Raw genomic sequence first — 26,661 nt, forward strand, 5'->3', positions numbered from 1 at the left:
AGACAAAAAGTGTCCCAGAATTTCCATACATTTTTGTTACTTTCCTCTTTTGTTACCCCATACAACATGTACCGAAAATGGTAACAAAATAAGAAAAAATCGTATGGGACCATTTTTTTAACAACTAGGATTGAAAAAGCTAGTAATTCTGAGTAGAAATAGCATTTTTTTTTTCAAAAATATCACACTTCATAAAAGTGGCAAAAAAAAAAGAAATGCTCGTAAAACAGGGAAAAATGGACCGGTTACATTTTCCCCCAGTGGAGGTTTGTCCCGCTGTATATATATTTTTTTTATATACTACGTCGGTGGCAAACAAGTATACGGTCCGCCTGATGGAAAGCGGTCAACGTAACCTATGGACGCCTGCAACTCAAAGAGTGTCACATGCGCGTTGCCACCCCATTAGAAACATGTACACTCCCCTTTGCTGTGTTAAGTATAAGTACACAGCAAAAAGGAGTGTACAAGTTCAAAGGAGGGTTTGGGTTGTCGACGACTCAAAGAACAATAGACGGAACAAATTAGTTCCGTAAGTCCTCCCGTCGTCAGCACCCCGCACCCTCGTTGAGCTCTGGCAGCCTTACTCACCGGCAGGAACACAACACTATATTTTATTGAAAAGTTACGAATCTTTCTAACTTTTCGGACATTTTTCTCAATGCTCATCTATGCATTGACCCTGGGGCAATGGCGTAAATGCAGTTGCCTAAGAGTGCATCGACCCAGTGGAGAATGCAAGGCCTTCAGTGCATATCGATAATGGATTCGCGACGATCGAGAATATTCCAATCAATTTGATATTTAAAAAGTGCCTCAAGGGCCTACTGATCGGAATGACAGCGTGGTTTACGGTTTAAGACGCTACAGGAGCGAAAATGTTTAAATGGAAAGGAAAATATATTAATTAAAAGATATTGCCAAAAAATCTTTAAAATCGAGGTTCCGCTCTTGACTGTTTCCTTCATTAAAACTTAATCAATCGTAACGAATTTTGAGAATCTGAATAATAATTAAATTATCTGTGTCGGACTGTTTAGTTTTTTTAGCTAATTGTTACGAATTTTGAATACCGCACCTTGTTTGCGCCATAATCAATAAGGCCGTTTTTGGAAATTTTTGATGGACTCTAGCGTCTTTAAAAATAAAAATATAAAAAAGATCATAACCTAACCACAAAATTAAAATTTTGAAAAAACCCCCGACCGCGACATAGTAGACCGATTTTCACGAAACATGGCTAAGAACACTCCCGACTAACTCAGCTTTCAGACAAAAAAAAAACGAAATTTAAATCAGTTCATCCGTTCGGGAGCTACGATGCCACAGACAGACAGACAGACATTTCATGAAAATCGGCCTATGTCGCGGTCGGGGTCTTGTTTCAAAATTGTGATTTTGTGGTTAGGTTATGTAAATCTTTGTTTTTTTTTTTGTAAATACCTAGGTAATAAATATTACCTAAGTATAATAGTTATTTGTTATACAAGGGGGCAAAGTTGTATTTTAACGCCGAGTGTGGAATTAAAAACGAGCAAGTGAAAGGATTCTATAGTTGAACCACGAGCGAAGCGAGTGGTTCGAGGATAGAATCCTGAACTTGCGAGTTTTTTAACACACGAGAAGTAAAATACATTTGCACCCGAGTGTAACACAAGACTTTTCCCCTCACTATAGCGAGGAAACTACAACGCAAAAAATGCGTTTATCACTGCTTCCAGTAGTTCCACAGGTGGTAAATCATCCTTATTACTAGATTCACCTACTTTTATCAATTTTAAAGCAGTTATTTTGACTTTATTCAAGGTCAAATTACTTTACCCACTAGTGGATAAAATGCGTTTTTACCCGCTGGTATTAAACGACAAAACACGTGTTTCCGAGCTAGTGAGGGGAAAATATGATATTTTTACAGCTTGAATGAGTCTAAGTAAGGCGCATTTAAATTACTTATATTTTTTATGAGGTGACGGGTTAAGAATTTCACCGCCCCCTTTCTTCGCGTGGGTGTCGTAGAAAGCGACTGTGGGATATGGGTTACATTGTAGCGTAGTGGAGAGGCTGGCAACAGTGGCAACCTGTCACTGCAATGTCACAATTTCGTTTTCTCTCAACCCCTTAATTGTTAAGAGTGCACTGAAGCATGACTAGTTGTCTGTCTGTCTGTCCGTCCGTCCGTCCGTCCGTCCGTCCGTCCGTCCGTCCGTCCGTCCGTCTGTCCGTCCGTCCGCGGATAATCTCAGTAACCGTTAGCACTAGAAAGCTGAAATTTGGTACCAATATGTATATCAATCACGCCAACAAAGTGCAAAAATAAAAAATGGAAAAAAATGTTTTATTAGGGTACCCCCCCCCCTACATGTAAAGTGGGGGCTGATATTTTTTTTCATTCCAACCCCAACGTGTGATATATTGTTGGATAGGTATTTAAAAATGAATAAGGGTTTACTTAGATCGTTTTTTGATAATATTAATAGTTTCGGAAATAATCGCTCTTAAAGGAAAAAAAAGTGCGTCCCCCCCCTCTAACTTTTGAACCGTATGTTTAAAAAATATGACAAAAATCACAAAAGTAGAACTTTATAAACACTTTCTAGGTAAATTATTTTGAACTTGATAGGTTCAGTAGTTTTTGAGAAAATACGGAAAACTACGGAACCCTACACTGAGCGTGGCCCGACACGCTCTTGGCCAATTTTTTGGGATCAAGCGTAGGCGTGATTATAAATATGTGTGTATGTTATTTTTTCGATTCAAAATTTCCAGGAAATTATTAAATTTAGTTTAATTCCGGCTTCGTATCGATACGATTTCAACCAGGTCAAGACATTCCTTCTATTAATGACTTTTTAATGATTAATTAATGAATAATGACGACATTCTCATTATTGTTTATACATGAGTGTCAACATGTAGCTGTTTTGTTAATAATGATGTTTTGTTAAAGGATTTTTGTCAAATATACTGTCGTCAAATATTCAGAGTATATTCATTTATAGAATACTAGCTTTTGCCCGCGGCTTCTCACGCGTTAGAAAGAGACAAAAAGTAGCCTATGTCACTCTCCATCTCTTAAACTATCTCCACTTAAAAAAATCACGTCAATTCGTCGCTCCATTTTGCCGTGAAAGACGGACAAACAAACAGACACACACACTTTCCCATTTATAAAATTAGTATGGATTTAGTATATTTTTGTTTCTAGTAATATTCTATGGCATCTGGCTAAGATACGTCGTCATACACTTAAATCTTTACATACATTTCAATTAACATTTCATCACCGAGATGTAGAAAATGTAGAAATCTATGCTCACGGTACAGCGCCATCTCTCGTGATACTTGATAAACCATTTTTAACCCCCGACGCAAAAACAACGGGGTGTTATAAGTTTGACGTGTCTGTCTGTCTGTGTGTGCGTCTGTCTGTGGCATCATAGCTTTCGAACGGATGAACCGATTTAGATTTCGTTTTTTTGTTTGAATGCTGAATTAATCGGGAGTGTTCTTCGCAATGTTTGATCGGTGTACTATGTCGGAGTTTTTTTTTTAATATAAATTTTGTGCTATTTTTACCCACGACGACACGGAAAATGTAGGGTAAACTCGCCTCATTCGGTAACACGCCTAATTCGGTAATATACGTACAAGCATTGAAGCACTATTCCGGAAGACGACTTTTGGTTGTTTCACCGAATTAGGCGTATCACCGAATGAGGCGAGTTTACCCTATATGGGTATAGATAGGCTGAGAGATTGTGTGCATTCATTTCATCAACAGAAAATTCAGTAAGACCGAAAGAGAAGTTTAGACACCGCTCCGCGCGTGAGACAGACGAATAGTAACTTATAATTCACATTCTTCTTGATTATGTTTGTTATTTCCGCTACCCAAAGGTTGTCTGGTAGAGATCGCTCTTTAGCGATAAGACCGCCTGTTGTCTGCCTCTATTTATAATCATTTGTTTTGTCTCCACTGTATCTTTTGCTGAGGTGTGCCAATAAAGAGTATTCTATCTATCTATTTCTGAACGCGTAGAGTCGCTGACACATAGTTGCAAGTAAAACTAGTATTTGAAGTCTAGAAGCTTCCATATTGACGCACAAACCTTCATTACCCTATTAAATGTCGATATAAATCATTATAAACAGCTCATTCTCCATACAAATATTTATTTATTCCGTTAAAACCGCAAGCGGCAATACCCTTTTGTGAGAAAAGTAAAACTGAGTCATATACAAAGAAGCAAGTCTAGTGACGTATAGAGGAGACCGGGGTGAGTTGTGACAGAGGAGAGATTTAACTTTTAGCAAGCTCACAACGACGCAGATTTTGTAGGTACGCAGCCGTATGGCACAAACGCTGACGAAACGAAACGCTCGTAGATATCTATCTCTATCACTCTTGCGTATTGGCGCGACAGAGCCAAACTACCTTTCGCGCGGTTTCGTTTTCGTTTCGCGTCGGAGAAATGCCATTCGGCTACGGCACCAGGGTGGCTAGCCGAATGGCACAATCGCTCACGAAACGCTCACGAAACGAAGCGCTAGTAGATATCTATCTCTATCGCGCTTGCGTATTGGCGCGACAGAGCCAGCGGCGTATCGCTTTCGTTTGGCGTCGGAGAAATGCCATTCGGCTACGGGGCCTGGGTGGCTAGCCGAATGGCACAATCGCTCACGAAACGCTCACGAAACGAAGCGCTAGTAGATATCTATCTCTATCGCGCTTGCGTATTGGCGCGACAGAGCCAGCGGCGTATCGCTTTCGTTTGGCGTCGGAGAAATGCCATTCGGCTACGGGGCCAGGACTCTGGTTATTGCGAACTTGCTGATAGAAAATGGACGTTGTTACAACTCACGATTAACGCGCTAACCGTTTAACGCTCAGTGTTGCCAACTCGAATTGTGTAAAAAACAACACATTGCGAATTATATTTTTATATTTCTTATCTATATATTATGTATTACCATGAATTGTGCGATTTTTTTATTATTATTATTATAAACGGGCTTACTCTTGGCCACAGACTAGCCAAAGGCAAAGATGTGGCCTACGATGGAGTGAGCTCGCCCAGAAGATGCCTGTTCACTCTTGATTTGAAGGTTGCCGGGTTATATGAGCTCGGAATATATAGCCGCCGGCAAAGAATTCCACTCCTTGGCAGTGCGCATAAGAAAAGAAGAAGCAAAGCGCTTCGTGCGGATTTGTGGAATATCTACCAAGTAAGGATGGAGACCGGCAGACCGGCTTATTCAGTGATAGATAACCTAACCACAAAATTAAAATTTTGATAAAACCCCCGACCGCGACATAGTAGACCGATTTTCATGAAACATGGCTAAGAACACTCCCGACTAACTCAGCTTTCAGACAAAAAAACTAAATCTAAATCGGTTCATCCGTTCGGGAGCTACGATGCCACAGACAGACACACACACAGACAGACAGACAGACAGACAGACAGACAGACAGACAGACGGACAGACAGACACGTCAAACTTATAACACCCCTTCGTTTTTGCGTCGGGGTTAAAAAAAAGAAAAAGAAAAGCGCTTCGCTCGAATTTGCGGAATATCTACCAAGTAAGGATGGAGAGCAGCCGTGCGTCTAACGGCTCAGCCACGACATTGGTCTAAGCGCGACAGCGGTGAGCGGCGGCCATACATTGGAGCGAGACACAGCGATAGGACTTTTCATTCGCACGTATGACCGCTCACCGCTGTCGCGCTTAGACCAATGTCGTGGCTGAGCCGTGAGAGTACGATGGTAGAATGGGGACGGTGGAATAAGTCCAATGTCCAAACTTAGTCCATTCAGTAAAATAATTTTAAATTTTAAATAGTAAAAGTTGTTCATTTCTTGACGACCAGTCTGGCTCAGTCGGTAGTGACCCTGCTGAGCCGCGGTCCTGGGTTCGAATCCCGGAAAGGGCAATTATGTGTGTGATGAGCACAGATATTTGTTCCTGAGTCATGGATGTTTTCTATGTATAAGTATGTATTTATCTATTTAAGTATGTATATCGTCGCTTAGCACCCATAGTACAAGCTTTGCTTAGTTTGGGGATAAGTTGATCTGTGTAAGGTGTCCCCAATATATATTATTATTTGTTTCTCCGTTTTAAAACTCCCAGGTCTTTCGAGCCCGGTCATTTATAAGGCGTGCGTGGGGATATAGATCCAACACGTAGAGGCCGTTTGGAGATGTTTGATGTCATGTAGAACACCTGATAGAACCTATTATTATTATATTATGACCTCAAAAGTCACTGTGAAAAGTATGGCTGGTTCTTTTTTAACCCCCGACGCAAAAACGGAGGGGTGTTATAAGGTGTCTGTCTGTCTGTCCGTCTGTCTGTTTGTCTGTCTGTCTGTCTGCCTGTCTGTGTGTGTGACTGTCTGCGATTTAGATTTAGTTTTTTTGTCTGAAAGCTGTGTTAATCGGGAGTGTTCTTAGCCATGTTTCATGAAAATCGGTCTACTATGTCGCAGTCGGGGGTTTTTTAACCGACTTCAAAAAAGGAGGAGGTTCTCAATTCGACTGAATGTTTTTTTTTTTTTTTTTTTTTTTTGTATGTATGTTCCTCGATATCTCCGAGAATTGTGGACCGATTTTCAAAATTTTTTTTTTGATCGAACGGGTATAACCCCGAGATGGTCCCATTGGCACCAAGTCAGGGTCTGATGATGGGATCCTGGAGAAATCGAGGGAACTCTTCAAATGTTATAGGCACATGTAATGTTTTCAGTGTATTTTTCAAAGGTAAACCAGTATTTACGCCTGATGGTAATAATTTTATGTGGCTGAGCTGATGATGGAAGGTCAACTCCTCAATGGTTAGGAGTTAAAGGATAATTCTTTCACTAGTGTACATGTATTCGGACTGATACATATAATATCAATAGGAACCACTAAAAATCAACAAATAAATAAACTTTTTTAACAAAAAATAAAACCGCCTTCAAAAATAAGCGCGTTACAAAACACGGAGAAACTAAAAAGCAAAAAATAATAAACCTTTGAATTCAGATTTCTTATCGTATTGCAATAATCTAAACATCCAAATTATAAACAAATCAATTATTTTTGGAGTCGGTGCCAGCCTGCGTATGGTTGGGTGGGGCAAACAGGCAATAGCAAGGCGACGAACAGGTCTGGTACCGACTGCAAAAATAATTGATTTGTTTATAATTTGGATGTTTAGATTATTGCAATACGATAAGAAATCTGAATTCAAAGGTTTATTATTTTTTGCTTTTTAGTTTCTCCGTGTTTTGTAACGCGCTTATTTTTGAAGGCGGTTTTATTCAAAATTTTAATTTTGTGGTTATTTTATTCATCCTGTATACTTGTGAGATATGTCCTTTTTAAAATGATTACTTTTGAAGGCTTTTGTGGTTTTACTAGCTATGATAGTAAATTTAAATAATAATTGTCGTAATTTTCCATATTTGTATGAGAGCTTATAAGCTAGAATAGGCATGACGACTACATAAAAAAATAGCATTCTGTTTAGTCCGTCAGTTAGATCGTTCAAAAATACTGAACACATATTTTTCGCTTTTTCTAATTAATGAAAAAATACAAAGATATAGAGCATCAAAGTTCCGGAGTGGGGGCTTGTGACGGCACTTCTAAGTAACACGTTTCTATGCTAAATATTTTAATATATTTTCGTTCACGTGTTTTGTCCTTTAATACCAGCGGGTAAAAACGCATTTTATCCACTAGTGGGTAAAGTAATTTGACCTTGAATAAAGTCAAATTAACTGCTTTAAAATTGATAAAAGTAGGTGAATCTAGTAATAAAGATGATTTACCACCTGTGGAACAACTGGAAGCAGTGATAAACGCATTTTTTGCGTTGTAGTTTCCTCGCTATAGTGAGGGGGAAAGTTTTGTGTTACACTCGGGTGCAAATGTATTTTACTTCTCGTGTATTGAAAAACTCGCAAGCTCGGGATTCTATTCTCGAACCACTCGCTTCGCTCGTGGTTCAACTATAGTATCCTTCCGCTTGCTCGTTTTTCAATTCCACACTCGGCGTTAAAATACAACTTTGCACTCTTGTATAACAAATAACTATTGTTAATTTTTATAATCTGTTTACTCTGTTATCACTAGATTTTATAAATATAAATAAAGTTTTCCCATTTCAAGTGTTGCTTGCAGAACTACTTGTTTGCATTATCTAGGCATATCCCCCTATATTTAAGAATATCTCCTCCACCTTTCATCCCGCGGGTGTCGCAGAAGGCGACTGTGGGATATGGGTTAAATTGTGGCGTAGGCGAGAGGCTGGCAACCTGTCACTGCAATGTCACAATTTCTTTTTCTTTCAACCCCTTAATTGCTTAGAGTGGAGAGACTTGAGTTAGTAGTTTCATGTACTCTGCCTACCTCTTTATGGGATACAGGCGTGATTGCATGTATGTATGTTCTCAGCATATCGCGAAGGTCGACAACTCAGAGAATTTAGTTTACATTTCAAGGATAAAATTAGACATCTAGTCTTAGAACTGTTTTTTACTCAGAATTCCAATTTAGATATATTTAAACTTAATTATTATTCGTGTAACATAACGTTCTCCTACTTATTTAAATTTAAAACTTAAAGCCAGCAGTTTAAGACAGGTTTTACGTATAATAGTTTTAATAAGGCACTTTAATGGTCAGCCAAAAATGGTAATTAGAACATACTAGCTTTTGCCCGCGGTTTCGCTCGCGTTAGAAAGAGACAAAAATAGCCTATGTCACTCTCCATCCCTTCAACTATCTCCACTTAAAAAATCACGTCAATTCGTCACTCCGTTTCGCCGTGAAAGGCAGACAAACAAACAGACACATAGATTTTCCCATTTATAATATTAAGCATGGATGATAATACTAATGTATTTACAACGACAATTTGCGAATTGACAACTATATTTTTCTATTCGTCGACTTTAATCTGTCAATTAGGACACCACACACTAAACTATAGGTAAGTGCTGACTTTTCAGTGTTGGATAGTCTTTGACACCTGTCAACTATAATATTTCATTACACTTCACTTTAGTTAACTGTAATAATTTCAAAAATAGAACTTCATACAAGTTTTATAGTAATTTGCGATAGCTACCTGGCAATTTTTTCTGCATCCGAAACACATTTTTTTTTATCTATCGCGTTATCGACCAATCAGAGACGGTTATTACAAACAATTGGTTGCCAAATGCCAGGAAATTAGATGTTGATACAACTGTGTACGACGCTATTAACATTATTTTTACTCATAGACTCATAGAAAAAGTATTGTATAAAATAGTGATATAATTAAGCTTTTCACTCTCGTACCGTACTAATAGACCACTCAGCAAGTATCGTGGCACTCTACTGAAAAGCTCTGATATTATATCACGATTGTATAAAATACTATAAATCTACATCTCTATCACAAGTTTTCTATGATAGCTTAGGAGCGATTTGAAAATTGTCTATATTAAGAAATCTGTACCTGCTAGTGCATCGAAATTTTGACTTTACGATATCGTCAACTGGTGCTTTAATAACATTTTAGAACGTTATGTTCAGAAGAAAGAATCATATTTGAATTTGGAGTTGATCGATCAGTCATTTGTTTCGTTTCAAATATCGAACGCTATTAAAAGTGAACTGACAGTCAATCAGTAGTTGATATTACATCTTACCAGGATTTTTTTTAAAAAGCCCTATAAAACGATACAGGAACAAAAAATCTGAGAAGTCTGAGTCATCACGTCTTGTAACTCTTGTATGCGGATTTTGAAAGGATTTTTAGGTCGAAAATATTCCACGAGACCAGTGGAAAGATTCGGACCGGGAAGGTGCATACGATTCATAACTCGCGTTTGACGTCATAAAAGGGCAATGCATTTTGCAACAACAACATTAATAGGTACTTACCTCTTGAAGTAACGTAACGAAGGCGTGTTTGTTATAAGTTTGACGTGTCTGTCTGTCTGTCTGTGTGTGTCTGTGGCATCGTAGCTCCCGAACGTATAAACCGATTTAAATTTAGTTTTTTTTGTCTGAAAGCTGAGTTAGTCGGGAGTGTTCTTAGGCATGTTTTATGAAAATCGGTCCACTATGTCGCGGTCGGGGTTATTTCAAAATTTTAATTTTGTGGTTAGGTTATTCAGTAGAGATGTGCATTTTGCTCGCACTGGCACAGAATATATGTCATCATCCTCCTTGAGTTATCCCGGCATTTTACCACGGCTCATGGGAGCCTGGGGTCCGCTTTGACAACTAATCCGATGATTTGGCGTAGCCACTACACTGAGAGAAAATACAACCAGTTTTCATGTTCGTTCAACAAGTTTTTTGGTTAAAATAGCGCTTACGTGCTCTTTGGTTCAAACAACAAGCTACTTTTCATTTGAATCGGCAATATATTTGAATCAACAAGTCGATTTTATAAAAACAACCTGACACATATTGTTTTAAACATACGTTTGGCTGATTCAAACGGATAAACCGCAACAAGTTGAACTTGTTAAATTCACAATGCAAATTTCTCTCAGTGTAGTTTTACGAAAGCGACTGCCATCTGACCTTCCAACCCGAAGGGTAACTAGGCCTTATTGGAATTAGTCCGGTTTCCTCAGGATGTTTTCTTTCACCGAAAAGCGACTGGCAAATATCAAATGACATTTTTGCTGAATGAAAGTTTTTGACACTGTTCCTAGCATATTAATTGCCAAGCTCTAGGGTCAATTTCTGGACCTCTGATGAGTTGATAATAAATGATCCAACACCTTATCCTAACACGAGCATACTTGACTAATTATACACGGTGTACCTTGAGGAAACCGAAATATTGTAACAGATTATTCCTGATTAAAGTTGACAAGACTTAAAATGTTGTAGGTAAGTATAAAGTTTTCTGGATATCAATTAGTTACAGATACAATGAGTCTGATAAAAAATAAATAACTCGGTAAAATTTCATTATAATTGAGTGATTTTTTTGAAGGAGACCGTGCCTTTACAGAGCATAATTCTAACTATCATTATTCAGAGATGTTAAGACGTGCAAATACAAAATTTACTTTAATAAGTGCCAGTATTGTGTTATACTTATTTTGTTTTAAAAGAAAATTCATTCTAATAAACTAAAAAAAGTATAAAAAAAATTGTTGTTTGATAAAAAACTATTATTCATATAAGTAATATTTTTTTCCTTTTTTTTGGCCTCAGAAAGGCGTGGTTATTTTAAAAAAATTATAATTGGGATTACACTACTCATGGCCACAGACTAGCCGAGGTGAAGACGTGGCCAACAATGGAACTCGTCCAAAAGGTTTTCGTTGACCCTTGATTTATAGGTTGCTGGGTAAATCTTTCGGGTTCCTTATGTTACACCGTGTATAAGCTGTCAATTACGTTATCTGACTCAATATAGCATTATACTCTGAATAGTTGTTTCATTCAACCACCGAACAATAAACACTAGTGTGTAAAACAGGTCCTGAGAATTGATAATAAACATGTAGTTGTTTAAGTATTAGCACAGTATAATAAAGAGTACTATCGTACAGTATGGCCACTCCCGCTCCCCGCTGAAAGTGCCGCCCACCCCCTCTCGGTTATCTCACAGTTACCGCCTGTCAAAACCACGAACAGTCGACCTGTCATATTTCACTCATACAAGCATAGTACGCGTTCACCTACACGAGCTAAGACTGTGTGCTAGGAATGCGCCTCTTTCAATATATTTGATCGCCACACTCTAAAAAATGAAGACCAACTAAGAGCAGTTTTCTCTTAGTTGACGTTAAGTTGATCACTACAATTACGATCTTATATAATTCAAATAAAGCTGATTACTAAAAACAACAAGGGAATGTATGATTGAAGTAATAACTTAGGTGTTTTGTTATTCCTAACCATTGTACACCTTGAATCAATTATGAACTTGTTAGGCATAACTATGTAACATAGTATTGTCTTCGGTTACCGCGATAGTTACTCATGAAATAAAACTATGGAGCAATGGTAAATGGTGTGGTTATTATAGATACATTTTTGATCCAACTTTAATTGAAAATTATCTAATTTAGTACATTTATTATGATTTATGTCCTATACTCACAAAAGTTCCCCGCCCTTATCAAATTAAGTCATGGTTAAGTCTGCCTGCCTGCTGCGCCGCGGTCCCGGGTTCGAATCCCGGTAAGGGCATTTATTTGTGTGATGAGCACAGATATTTGTTCCTGAGTCATGGATGTTTTCTATGTATATAAGTATTTATATATATTATATATATATCGTTGTCTGAGTACCCACAACACAAGCCTTCTTGAGCTTACCGTGGGCCTCAGTCAATCTGTGTAAGAATGTCCTATAATATTTATTAATTTATTTATTTTATTTATTTAAGTCTTACTATTTGTTAAGTCATGGTTACAAGGTATTTCCTCTGTAAATGTATTGTTTCTTAGTTACAAAGAACTACATAATAGGTATTAATGTACAATATTTATATTATAATTGTTTACCTATTTACTGAACCTAACCTTAACATCGGTAAAGTTCTAAGAATATGAAAGTTACATTGTAAATAGGTACTTATTATATTTCCTGTTATTTATAAAAAAAAAAAACTGACGTCTTTTTTTTTCATTTCGATTCCTTGATTGGTAAAGTGGCCATATGGCCCTCACAACAACTACAGCTAGAGAACAAGTCAAATAATTTTAAAATCGTCGCAGAAATGCCATTCGGTTACGGGGCCTGTCCGAATGGCAATTTTACGACGCGAAACTATAACAAAACGCCGCGAAAGGTAGTCTGGCTCTGTTGCGCTAATAAATATAAATAAATAAATATTGGGGGCACCTTACACAGATAAACTTAGCCCCAAACTAAGCAAAGCTTGTACTATGGGTGCTAAGCGACGATATACATACTTAAATAGATAAATAAATACATAGAAAACATCCATGACTCAGGAACAAATATCTGTGCTCATCACACAAATAAATGCCCTTACCGGGATTCGAACCTGGGACCGTGGCTCAGCAGGCAGGGTCACTACCGAGTGAGCCAGACCGGTCGCATAAGCAAGATCGATAGAGATATATATCTACGAGCGTTTCGTTTCGTGAGCGTCTGTGCCATTCGGCAACGTACTCAGGGTCCCGTAGTCGACTATCGACTGGCATTTCTGCGACGCAAAACGCCACCGAAACGCCACAGAAATGTAGTCTGGCTCTGTCACGCCAATACGGAAGAGCATCATCCTCCTTGCGTTATCCCGGCATTTGCCACGGCTCATGGGAGCCTGGGGTCCGCTTTGACAACTAATCCCAAGATTTTGGCGTAGGCACTAGTTTTTACGAAAGCGACTGCCATCTGACCTTCCAACCCGAAGGGTAAACTAGACCTTATTGGAATTAGTCCGGTTTCCTCACAATGTTTTCCTTCACCGAAAAGCGACTGGCAAATATCAAATGACATTTCGCACACAAATTTCGAAAAACTCATTGGTGCGAGCCGAGCGAGATGTCATTCTGTTACGTACCCTGGTGCCGTAGCTGAATGGCATTTCTGTGACGCAAAACGACACCGAAACGCTACAGAACTGTAGTCTGGCTCTGTCGCGCCAATACACAAGAGCGATAGAGATAAATCATAAAAGTTTGTGCATTTGACTATGTGCGTTAGCCGAATGCACAAACGCTCTATCTCTATCGCTCTTGCGTATTGGCGCGACAGAGCCAGACTACATTTCTGCGGCGTTTCGGTGGCGTTTTGCGTCGCAGAAATGCCATTCGGCTACGGCACCAGGGTACGTAATCGAATGACACAAACGCTCACGAAACGAAACGCTCGTAGACATCTATCTCTATCGCTCTTGCGTATTGGCGCGTCAGAGCCAGACTACCTTTCGCGGCGTTTCGTTAGAAACAGGATATGGATGGAACTTGTACAATCCTTTTTCTGTGTACGTAACACAGCAAAAGGGAGTGTACAAGTTTCTAATGGGGTGGCAACGCGCATGTGACACTGTTTGAGTTGCAGGCGTCCATAGGTTACGGTGACCGCTTTATATCAGGCGGACCGTATACTTGTTTGCCACCGACGTAGTATATAAAAAAAAAAGGATACATATACAAAAAGTTGATTCTCCCAATTACTATGTGACTTGGCGTGTATGATAAAATTCAAGTTTGATGATTTATGTAACATGTAACGTGACTGAAGTCTTCCATATTTATCAACTTGTACCGAATGTGAACAATTTACAAGTAATGGGGCGTAAATAAACAGTAGATTGTGTAACAATAACGGAGCAAAAGCCTTATAAGTTTGACGTGTATGTTTGTCTGTCTGTCTATCTGTCTGTCTGTCCACACATGAACGGATGAACCGATTTCGGTTTAAGTTGTTTTTTTATTTGAAAGCTGAGTTAGTCAGGAGTGTTCTTAGCCATGTTTCATGAAAATCGGTCCACTATGTCGCGGTCGGGGTTTTTTTCAAATTTTTTTTTAAGTTACTGTTATCATTGTTGTACTTTTTGGCATTCATTCACACACGTTTTTTTTTTCAGGTAAGTAGATCGATACACAGCAGTGACGCCAGTGACCGAGACGCCAACACATTTGCTTTTCAAATAAAGTATTTATAACATACATGCTTTCGCCCGGGGCTTTGGTCGTGTTAAATACGAAAATGAAAATGAAATGAAAATGAAAAAATGAAAATGAAATATTTATTTTTCAAGTAGGCATATTACAATGCGCATATGAACGTCAAATAAAGCTACGCCGGCTCTAACCCTACGCCTCAGCCTCGAGAAGATTTCAGTCCCCCCTCAGTTGGGAGGGGGGTATCCACTATGGGACCGGCAAGAAACTCGGCGGGCAACTTCTTTTCAAAACATTACATCTTATAATTAACATGCATTAAATAACAAGATACAATTTAACATGCAAAAGTATTCATCAAAGAATATGAACAGACTAGGTACTCTATGGAAATTAATTTCAATAAATTATATTATTGCTTAATAATACGTCGTTCTTCTTCAGAGAAAACATATCAAATTGTGACAGATTGCGGAATGCAGCTTCCACTCCCCATTTAAGCAAAGTGGGGTGTTAGAAAGAGACAAAAAGTAGCCTATGTCACTCTCGATCCCTTCAACTACCTCCACTTAAAAAATCACGTCAGTTCATCGCTCCGTTTTGCCGTGAAAGACGGAGAAAGAAACAGACACACACACTTTCCCATTTACGATATTAGTATGGATGAAATGAATCGGTAAAATTAATTGAATTAATTTAAATAATTGGTTTACTGAACTAGTGTCAATATCATTCAAAAACGTGATTTAAACAAACGCTTTGGTAAAAAGCCGCGTAGGTCAACTTTTTAACTTGGTTTGTCTTTAACCCCTGACGCAAAAACGACGGAGTGTTATAAGTTTAACGTGTCTGTCTGTCTGTCTGTTTGTGTGTGTATCTGTCTGTGGCATCGTAGCTCCCGAACGGATGAACCTATTTAGATTTAGTTTTTTTTTGCCTGAATGCTGAGTTAGTCGGGAGTGTTCTTAGCCATGTTTCATGAAAATCGGTCCACACTATGTCGAGTTTATTTTTCTAAATTTTAATTTTGTGGTTAGGTTATGTATGTTTTTCTCTACTGGTCGTATTAAAATTCTCAATTGATTCTCATGAAATTTTGTGATCAGATTAAATTAAAGTAGGGATTGATATATATTCCCTTTAACACACATAACTTTCGAAAAACTGATTGGTACGAGCCAGGGTTTGAACCAGCGACCTCCGGATTGAAAGTCGCACCATAGATTAAATATAAGAAGATCATACCATATCATATATTAAAATGCGACCGCAAGAACGCGCATACACTACACCACACATAGATGGCGCTACAAAAAAATGCCTTGTTGCCATCGATTATTTGTAGATCGGCGTTGTGTCACTTTCGAACCCTCATCCATAAATCTATGTCAAAAGTGACACTTAACGCCATCTACAAGTATAATCGAAAGCTACAATAGTTATTTGTTATACAAGGGGGCAAAGTTGTATTTTAACGCCGAGTGTGGAATTGAAAAACGAGCAAGTGAAAGGATTCTATAGTTGAACCACGAGTGAAGCGAGTGGTTCGAGAATAGAATCCTGAACTTGCGAGTTTTTTAACACACGAGAAGTAAAATACATTTGCACCCGAGTGTAACACAAAACTTTTCCCCTCACTATAGCGAGGAAACTACAACGCAAAAAATGCGTTTATCACTGCTTCCAGTAGTTCCACAGGTGGTAAATCATCTTTATTACTAGATTCACCTACTTTTATCAATTTTAAAGCAGTTAATTTGACTTTATTCAAGGTCAAATTACTTTACCCACTAGTGGATAAAATGCGTTTTTACCCGCTGGTATTAAAGGACAAAACACGTGTTTCCGAGCTAGTGAGGGGAAAAACATTTTTTTGTGGCGCCATCTATGTGTGGTGTGGTGTATGCGCGTTCTTAGGCGGTCGCATTTTAATGTATGGCATGGAATGATCTTCTTATTTTTAATCTATGGTCGCACCTACCGCTAGGCCACCAGCGCTTCATATCCAAACATGGCGTATTATTTACGTAATTATACTGCTAATTAGTTAATTATATCCAATTAAAAGTTCAATGATACTGAGCCTTAATTAAATCAAGTTTTTTTATATTGGAAAGCAGTTTGTCAAAAATATAGCGAGTCAGCATACCAAAAGTTTGACTTTTTTTTAATACTACGTCGGTGGCAAACAAGCGTACGGCCCGCCTGATGCAAAAGCGGTCACCTTAACTTATGGACGCCTGCAACTGAACTAGTGTCACATGCGCGTTGCCACCCCATTAGAAACTTGTACATTCCCTTTTGCTGTGTTAAATACACAGTAAAAAGGAGTGTACAAGTTCCAGGGAGGGTTCGGGTTGCCGACGACTCAAAGGACAATAGACGGAATAAGTCAGTTCCGTAAGTCCTCCCGTCATCAGCACTCCGCACCCTCGTTGAGCTCTGGCAGCCTTACTCACCGGCAGGAACACAACACTATGAGTAGGGTCTAGTGCTCTTTGGCTGCGGTCTTCTGTAAGGCGGAGGTACTTCCCCAGTTGGGCTCTGCTCTAGATTCGAGCGAGATGATATCCGCTGCGCTGTGCCCTACCACACAAAGCGGAATATCATTCGCTATACCCTACCCCCTACACTATGCCCTACCCCCTACATTGACATATGCTACTGTATTCAGACCGAAAAGTATAAGTATCGCCAAGGATGATTTATATAAGACTAGCTTTTGCCTGCGGCTTCGCTCACGTTAGAAAGAGCCAAAAATATTTGTGTTTTATATTCTTCATTTATTAAGCACACTTAAAGTCTGTTTCTTGGTCGAATTAGTAATATCGTAGATATTTCCCCAGTTTTATAGAAAAAAAAAACGATTTTTTTTTTCTCCTGATATGAACATTGAAGGTACCGGCGCCTAAGATAGCCCCATCGCTATTTTAATTTTTTATTTTTCTCAGTTTTAATTATTAAAATTGAGGTTTTGCTTACTAACAAAGGTGGACACAATAATTTAAGCCCATGTAAAGTTACTCTGAAATAAGGTCTGAGTAGCAAATAAAAAAAAATAAACAGACAAATTTACGTCTCTAATTTAATGCATTTTACGCATTTTTGTGACGTAATGGAAATGGCTAAAGTATAATTATAAATATCACAACTTTTTGTAGAACAAATAAAAAAAAACAGTTTTATTATTTTTAATACCGAAAGGGCACTAATTGACGTCACTAGACAAATAATCAAAACGATTAAATTAACCGTAGCGAACCAGTAAGAGCAAAGACAATCCAAAATGAAGGATAAAGGATTCTAGAATGTACGATTTAAAAAAAATTAAGCCTGTTCCACTCACACAGAGACAAATGACGTCGTGCCTACGCACAGACGCGCGGCTGTGTGAGTAGCATTGCGAAATTTTATATAAGAACAGGTGATACCGCGAGCGCCTCACTAGTGGTCAGCTGTTTTCTGCCAGTCTAAGACATTGTATGCTTAGAAAAAAAAGTTTGACGCGCGCGACACTCCCGCCAGATTTAAAAAGTTTTATAAACAAATATTTTAAAAAATAATAGAGAGATTTGAATAAGGAATTCTGATGTGTGTTTGTTTAAAATGTATTATCATCATGTGAGGAAAAGAGTGCATTTTATGTGATTACATGTCTTTATAGTGTTTACGTGATTTTTGAACGTACGATTTTTGCTGCGTTGCGAAACTGACATTGCTCGAGTTTGTGACATTGAAAAAAACCAGTGTAATTATATAACGATTAAAAATAAAACTGTGTTGAAAGTGTTTTTTAAACTTTTTTAATCATAGACAATATTAACTTTTTAAAATGAAAGACTTTGGTCAGATTTGGGGTCGTGTGGCGGGTCGCCGATTTTCCGGTGTCAACACCGAGTTGAAGGAGATCAGTAACAATCGATTGCAAAGAGGCGATTTTGACACATCGACTTTCGAATCGAATCTCGCCGAGTGCGAGGGACTGAACAATAAGTTCGAAGACTTTGAGTTTAGTGAACGAAAAGATGCGATTATTAATCGATTATTCGAGAGGAGAAGGAAAGGACAGCTGACGAGACAACCAAAATGTAAGTGTATTGATAATTTTTACTATTTTTAGTAGTTCTATATAGGTTGCAGAATACCACCTGAAAAATGGGAGGAGTATGCATCTCAGCGGCCAGAATGGCGCTCTCGTATCAAAAGCAGCGTCAAAGACTTTGAAGACGCCCGTCTCATTGAGCTTGATACGAAGCGTCAAATACGGAAATCTCGGCCGAAACCCTCCTATAATTACACCTACAATGGTTCTGGTCAACTTTACTGCCCCACGTGCGACAGAATTTTCAAGACCAAGTTCGGCTTTGCAAGCCATATCCGAGCACACGCTCGTAACGTAAGTAGCTAGGGTCGCCGTTGCCGATTACGGCATGGATAGCTATATAGGTTATCAACGTTAACCTAAAAAGTATTAACCTCTTTTTTATCAAAACAAACACGAAATATCGCATTCATTAACAGTGCGATATTTTTTCTCGTATAGATACTAATTTGTTACATTGTTTTTTTTTTTTTCATAATGTATTTTATTTCTGCACCTGTTTATTTTCAGAAATACTTCAATTTCAATACTTTTATGACGGCATTTGATATTTCTTTTGTGATTTATTTAAATGTATAGTAAATTTTAATTTTAACACTATTTTAGAGACATTGAACGTACATGATAATTTTCATCATTTTATTTAAATGCAAATAAACACGTTTTTACTAAATAAAATAAACAGATATTCTATAACCACAAAATTAAAATTTTGAAAAAACCCCCGACCGCGACATAGTAGACCGATTTTCATGAAACATGGCTAAGAACACTCCCGACTAACTCAGCTTTCAGACAAAAAAAAAACGAAATCTAAATCGGTTCATCCATTCGGGACCTACGATGCCACAGACAGACAAACAGACACAGACAGACACGTCAAACTTATAACACCCCTTCGTTTTTGCGTCGGGGGTTAAAAATAACAAATTACAAATTTAACATTGAAAATATGCAATCGAATAAAAGTATTTAAACGGATTCTCGAGTTAGTCATTAAAACTATTTTGACGCTATTAATCGAACAAGTTAATCTAAATCGAATTTTAATTGGTTTTATAGAATTCAACACAAAAGTACAGAATATGTTCAATTTTAACAGAAAATTAGAGCCCTGTTACACTGTCCAATTTGATGTTTTCATCTCAAACGCGGCGATCTTTTTATTTTTTTGTATAATATTTGTGTTGTATTTAAAAAGCTAAGGAGAAAGGTTTTCTAACCCTAACTGGCATATATATATATATACGAGCTTTGTAAATTTCTGAAGAGCAACAAGAATTATTTCATAACATTAGCTTCCCTCCGTGACAACCTCCGCTCTCAATATAAGTATGATTTAAAACTGCCTCAAGTCAATAACAAAATCTTTGACAAAAGCACATACATCTCTGCCATTCGAGTTTTTAATCAGCTGCCAGATGAATTAAAAATGTTAGAGGACTCCAAATTTATCCCTAGTTTAAAGAAATGGTTAATTAACAATGAATTTTATACCTTAAAAGACTTCTTTGAAAGATATGACTGATAATTATGATTCGCCATGACATGATTGCTAATAATGTATACCTAGTATAGTTTTTTAGCTTTAAGTGATAATTGTATACCCGAATTGGGTCACCGTTGTAACCTACTAATGTAATGAATTAACACCTGTGTAACACGGTTGAACAATAAAGATCTATCTATCTATCTATCTAAAATATCATGTAATTTCCAATAAAATTAAAGACAAAAAAAATTCAAGTCAAGGTGTCGATTGCTGCGCTACAATAGCGAAATGCTTTGTATCTTTTTAACCCCAGACACAAAAACGACGGGGTGTTATAAGTTTGACGTGTCTGTCTGTCTGTTTGTGTGGGTATCTGTATGTGGCATCGTAGATCCCGAACGGATGAACCGAAATACCCCATGGCGTCATATTTAATTGACATTAAGTCAAACATACTTCAAAGTAATTCTAAACAATATTACATTCTTAAGTACTTATTTGTACAGTAAAATTTAATTGCTGACTTGACGTCATAGTACCTAGATAATGCCACTGGTCAATATTAACCATCAGAAATACTGATTCTAATACACTGTACCGGTTTGCCTTCCCTACCTCACATTCAGTAAAAAAAAATGTACAATTGCATCAATTATTTCACCTGTTTATATTTTTCGTATTAGTTTCCAAAAAGTAAAAAAAAAAAAACATTTTGTGAAAAACTGGAATCTTTAGCAGAAAAGACAAAAAAAAAACAACATTTTAAAATGGCAAATTTCCATTCCCATCCTATCTCAATAATTTTCGTATAAAGAAAATTTAAAAATTTTCAAATTTCCAAACACAGAACTAGATTTATTTTTTATGGTATATATGACATCTGTGTTTGCAGCGATAATCTCCTACCTTTTGTGTGTCCATTTTCCAGTTAATTACATTTTAAAGGTTCCGTACCTAAAAAATGTTTTTTTTTTTATATTAGGCTAGTTTCCTCTACTTAAAATGTTTTATGCAGTGCATGAAATAAAGCATCACATAACTAGAAAAAAATAATGGACAGTAGTTATGTTTAAACATAATTCCCATTTATTTAATAAGTCAAAAAGAAAGATATAAAGTAAATTGACCGTGGTCAACCCTCGGGTTAACCCACCATTTTCGTTGGTGCAAGTGGTCCTTAGAGGTGTTCTTAGCCATCAAAAATCGGTCCACTATGTCGGGCTTTTTTTTTTTCAAAATTCGAATTTTGTGAGTATGGTTCGGTCCTTTATAGTAATCTTTTAAAAAAACTCGTGCCGTATAAAAATTGTTTATTTTTTTCTTAGATATTTTATAGCGACCGTGATCTTCGAATCTTACAAAACAGCTATTGCAAAATTGCATGAAACAAGACCGCCTTGTGTAACCCGCGGACCAGTTTTGGAATCAATGTCGCGTAAAATGTACGGAATACCACGTGTGACCTCTAATTTTATAATAATTATGTCATATGTTTCTTGTTTATTAAGTTAAATAAAATAAATATAAATATTATAGGACATTCTTACACAGATTGACTGAGGCCCACGGTAAGCTCAAGAAGGCTTGTGTTGTGGGTACTCAGACAACGATATATATAATATATAAATAAATAAATAAATAAATAAATATTATGGGACATTCTTACACAGATTGACTGAGCCCCACGGTAAGCTCAAGAAGGCTTGTGTTGTGGGTACTCAGACAACGATATATATATAATAATATATATAAATACTTATATACATAGAAAACATCCATGACTCAGGAACAAATATCTGTGCTCATCACACAAATAAATGCCCTTACCGGGATTCGAACCCGGGACCGCGGCGCAGCAGGCAGGGTCACTACCAATCATGGGATTAGTTGTCAAAGCGGAACTCAGGTTCCCATGAGATGTGGCTAACGCCAGGATAACGCAAGGATGATGATGATGATGTCATGTATTCTTCTCATATTTTTTTTTTTATTAGCCTCTTTTGTGTCCCACTGCTGGGCAAAGGCCTCCCCTCGCTTTCTCCACTCTACCCTGTTGTTGGCATATACATATTAATAATCCTATTATTAATAATAAAATAAGGGACGATTTTTTTTTTCAAACAATTTTTAGGAATCAATTCTTTAGGGATGTTGACAACGTTAGCAATAGTTTTACACGATTATTTTAATATTAGCTAAATTTGATTTTATTCGAATTTTAAATTATTTTGGGAGTTAGGATAACCGATTTCGACAGTTTTTACTTTACAACGTGAAATTGAAGTACGATATACATCCGCAAGGGTAATTAAATTGAAAGTTAAAATCTAACAATTGGTATTAAACCAGTTTTTTGCTTATTTTTTACAAACAAAATGAGAATAGTAAAATAATAAAAATATTTCTAATAATATCAATATTTTGTAGCTAAAATGAGAACGAAGACGTTGTATAAAAACAATAGTAAAAAATTATAAACTTAATCATAACGGTATTTAAAGCAAAAAAATATATGCCCGATAATATGCGTTTAAATGAATTTTATTATTAGAATAATTTGGAATACCTAATCTGAAATGTGTTTTTTTTAACTGACAGTTTGTTAATAATCAATTAATCATTTTATGTAATTGATGTGTTAATGTGAATATTAAAGCATTAAGTCCGCCTTTTTGTACTGCAAGATTTTTCTTTTGTGCAATAAAGATTAAATAATTAAATAAAGGAATATATTTAATTATATATTTATTTAATATAAGATAAACATGTCAAAAAAAAGCCTTAACTAAAAATAATTACAATTAGTGATTAGTCAATACCGCTCCGCACCGCCTCCGGTGCAAAAGTGCCCATAATGCTTGCGGCATTACCCCGTTGGATCGCTATGGCCAGCCTTTGCACCAGAAACGATTCGGAGCGCGGGTCTTCTCCCTTTAACCTAAGTCGACGGCCCACGTCACGCACAAAATGCTTCGCGTCCGCGCCCCAGCAGCCCGCCGTCTCCACCGCAAAAGGAACAAAAAAATAAATAAATATTTTATTAAATAAATAAATATTTTACCAAAAATAATACTAAACTTTTATAAAAAAATAATACAAAAAAAATTGTACAAAATAAGTACTAATAAACATATAAAAATGTAACCTAACTTAAGATACGGGCCTAAGCTAGGTAGCCAGTGGTCAGGGCCGGCCGCAGAGAGAGGAACTCAAACTATACTCGGGCCGGGTCCAAAACATTACGTGATATAATTATTATGTCATGGCGAGCCGCCAGTATATACAAGATATACACCGTGTTTTTTTGTACACATACATACATACCATCATGCCTGTATTCCATGAAGGGGTAGGCAGAGCACATGCAACTACTCAAGTTTTAGTGTCACTCTTGGCAAATAAGTGGCTGAAAGAAAACGGAACTGTGACATTGCATTGAGTTTTTTTTTTTGTTTTCCGTTAAATTCGACACGTCGTTTGGTTCATTATCAGGAACCACCCTGTATATCACTTTAAAAAAAAGTAAAATTCGCAAAAATAAAATTCATCGTTTTCATACATAATAAATGAATTTATTAGTGTAAGAGACCCTTAAGAATAACATTTAACTTAGTTTCAAGTGATTGACGGCAAATATCAAAACAAATAACATTAGGAATTGGTAAAGGCTGTAATAACACACGTGTTCAGCAATTATCTTTATTTTTTTATAACTCGATAACCACAAGAGTTAAGACGCTAGTTTTTGAGAGAAATGAATTGTTTTTTATGTAATGAATCTTCCCTTAAAGTTAACGGAATTCAATAAAAACAGGGTGTATAATACATCGCAACACCGGCTAAATACTAATTAACTATTATTTCAATGTCAATGTTTCAATAACACTGAGACGGGATGGGGTAAAAAATTAAAGTCATAGACTCATAGATGAAGATCGTATCAAGTATTTTCAAAAGGTATTGTGATATGATATGTCATCTCAAAACAATTTTGTGATACAAGATTACCAAGAAGTAAAGTTATTAATTTTTTATTTTTTTTAATATTGGGGACACCTTACACTGATCAACTTAGCCCCAAACTAAGCAAAGCTTGTTCTATGGGTGCTAAGCGACGATATACATCAACAAATAGATAAATACATACTTATATTAAATATACAAATACTTATACAGGGTGTAAACCTAATACGGGCGAACCTCTTAACGGTGATGAGTATAGGACATAAAAAATGGAATTAGATAACTTTTACTTAAAATTGAAATATTTTTTTTATCCATACAAAATAATTCGGCCCGCAACTTAATGCAAACACACTCGCGTTAACCGCTCGTTGACAGTTGTCATTGATTGTCATCGCAACCACGTTTACAGTACATTGCTGCTGGGAAATTTTTCAAAAATTCATTATGGGGTGAAAATTAAAAGTAACTCAAAAACACCTCTTAATTAATGATAACAATATTGAATTATATGCCTGGTTTCATTTATCGCCCTTATTAGGTTTACGCGCTGTATAGATAGAAAACATCCATGACTCAGGAACAAATATCTGTGCTCACCACACAAATAAATGCCGGGATTCGAACCCAGGACCGCGGCTTAGCAGGCAGGGTCACTAGCGACTGAGCCAGACCGGTCGTCATATAACATAACATCATACAGTATAACATACAAAATACAATACAACACAAATACTCTTTATTGCACACCTTGATAAAATACAACAATACAAACAAGGAAGCAACACGAACAAAGGTAAACAACAGGCGGTCTTATCGCATAACATAACATAACTCTAATAAATTATTTTCAAACACAATTATTATTTTCACAAAAACAATATAAACAGTGTAGAAATATGTAGAACAAAATTAATAAGTATAAAATATTGCGCATCATTTTCCTATAAAAATTATAGCATAATTATATTGGGTTGGTAAGAAAGTAATGAGCGAATCATAACCAATATTGTAATTTTTATTTAATTTATTATTTTAATCATTTATCAAAAATATAACGGCCTTCGTTATTTACTACTTGTCTCCATCGTTCTGGTAAAGAATGAATAGCATCGGCGAAGAAGTTCTTAGGTTTAGATTCAAAAAACTCAGCTATGTACTGTCGTAGATGGGCTTGATCATCGAACTTTTTTTCATTCAAGGCATTGCTTAGCGATCTGAACAATGCGTAATCCGTAGGTGCCAAGTCTGGAGAGTACGGTGGATGAGGTATCACTTTCCAACCTAGCTCCAATAGCTTTAGCCGAGTCACTTTTGCAATGTGTGGGCGAGCATTGTCGTGTAAGAAAAAAACTTTAGCATGCTGTGGACGATTCTGACAGATTTTTTGGTTTAAATTTTCAAGCTGATTACAGTATACTGATGCGGTAACAGTCATTCCACTTGGTAGGAGTTCCCAGTGAATAATACCATGAATATCCCACCAAACGGACAGCATAATTTTTTTCGGGTGAGGCTCTGTTTTTGGTGCCTCTATTCCTTTTTCGTTTGGAGCTAGCCACTGACGTTTGCGTGTGTGATTTATATATAAGACCCATTTTTCATCTCCAGTGATAAGATGGTCCAACCAGTTGAATGTGCGGCGAAAAGACAGAAGTTGTATGCAGATATCGGCACGGCGGTTTAGTTGATCTCTATCAAGTTCGTGCGGTATCCAAACACTGTATTTGTAGTTTTTTCCCAACTCGTGTAAATGTGTTTCTATGGTGACATGAGAGCAGCCTAACTCGGTAGCAAGAGTACGACTCGTTAGCCTCGGATCTCCTTCAATTAAGGTTTTTAATTTGGCTACATCAATCTTCACCGGTCGACCAGACTTAGGTTGATCTGATAATGAAAAGTCGCCACTACGAAACCGCTGGCTGGAACCATAGTTTCGCCGTGGCCTCAGACACAACTTCAGGAGCAACACGCCGATATATATTACGCACTGCTTCGGCGGCTGAATGGCCAGACTGAAATTCATATAGTAAGCAATGCCTTACATGCACTTTTAATTCGTCCATTTTCTTCCTTATATTAGCTCGGCGAGAGCTAGTGAATGACTGACGGGAAACTGTGCGACTCGTCCTTTATATACTTTCGACCATAGAAGATTCTAGAACTCTCTCAAAAATTTTATGTGGAATTCAATCGATCGCTCATTACTTTCTTACCAACCCAATAGCAATAATAAGCTTATAATTATACATACATAATTAGATGAAAAACTTCGCATAATTGCCTATAGAAAATAAATTATAGATGTTTACAAGTTTTTAACTACGTATATGTATTATGATTTATGACTAATAATCATAGAAAAAAGAATAACATCCGCGTATCAAAATCGACAAACTATTTATGGTTGAAAAAAATGTTATGTTGTTGGTTATGTTGACGACCGGTCTGGCTCAGTCGGTAGCGACCCTGCCTGCTAAGCCGCGG

The 26,661-nt window shown here is 37.0% G+C and overlaps 1 protein-coding gene across 2 annotated transcripts in view; it reads left to right on the top strand.

Annotated features, from left to right (window-relative positions):
* LOC125240180 (scavenger receptor class B member 1-like) overlaps positions 1-26,661 on the top strand; it is a 144,416-nt gene that overhangs the window by 41,459 nt on the left and 76,296 nt on the right. Inside the window, exon 1 of one of the 2 annotated variants that reach the window (XM_048148001.1) lies at positions 18,057-18,705. The exons of the other annotated variant lie outside the window; for it this stretch is intronic. Within the exon in view, the coding sequence (XP_048003958.1) occupies positions 18,450-18,705 (256 nt within the window). The 5' untranslated portion in view covers positions 18,057-18,449. Of the gene's footprint in view, positions 1-18,056; positions 18,706-26,661 lie in introns of those variants that run through there. 2 annotated transcript variants of the gene reach the window in all.

The sequence above is a fragment of the Leguminivora glycinivorella genome, chromosome 27, assembly GCF_023078275.1.
Source record: "Leguminivora glycinivorella isolate SPB_JAAS2020 chromosome 27, LegGlyc_1.1, whole genome shotgun sequence".
NCBI classification, from domain to species: Eukaryota; Metazoa; Arthropoda; class Insecta; order Lepidoptera; family Tortricidae; genus Leguminivora; species Leguminivora glycinivorella.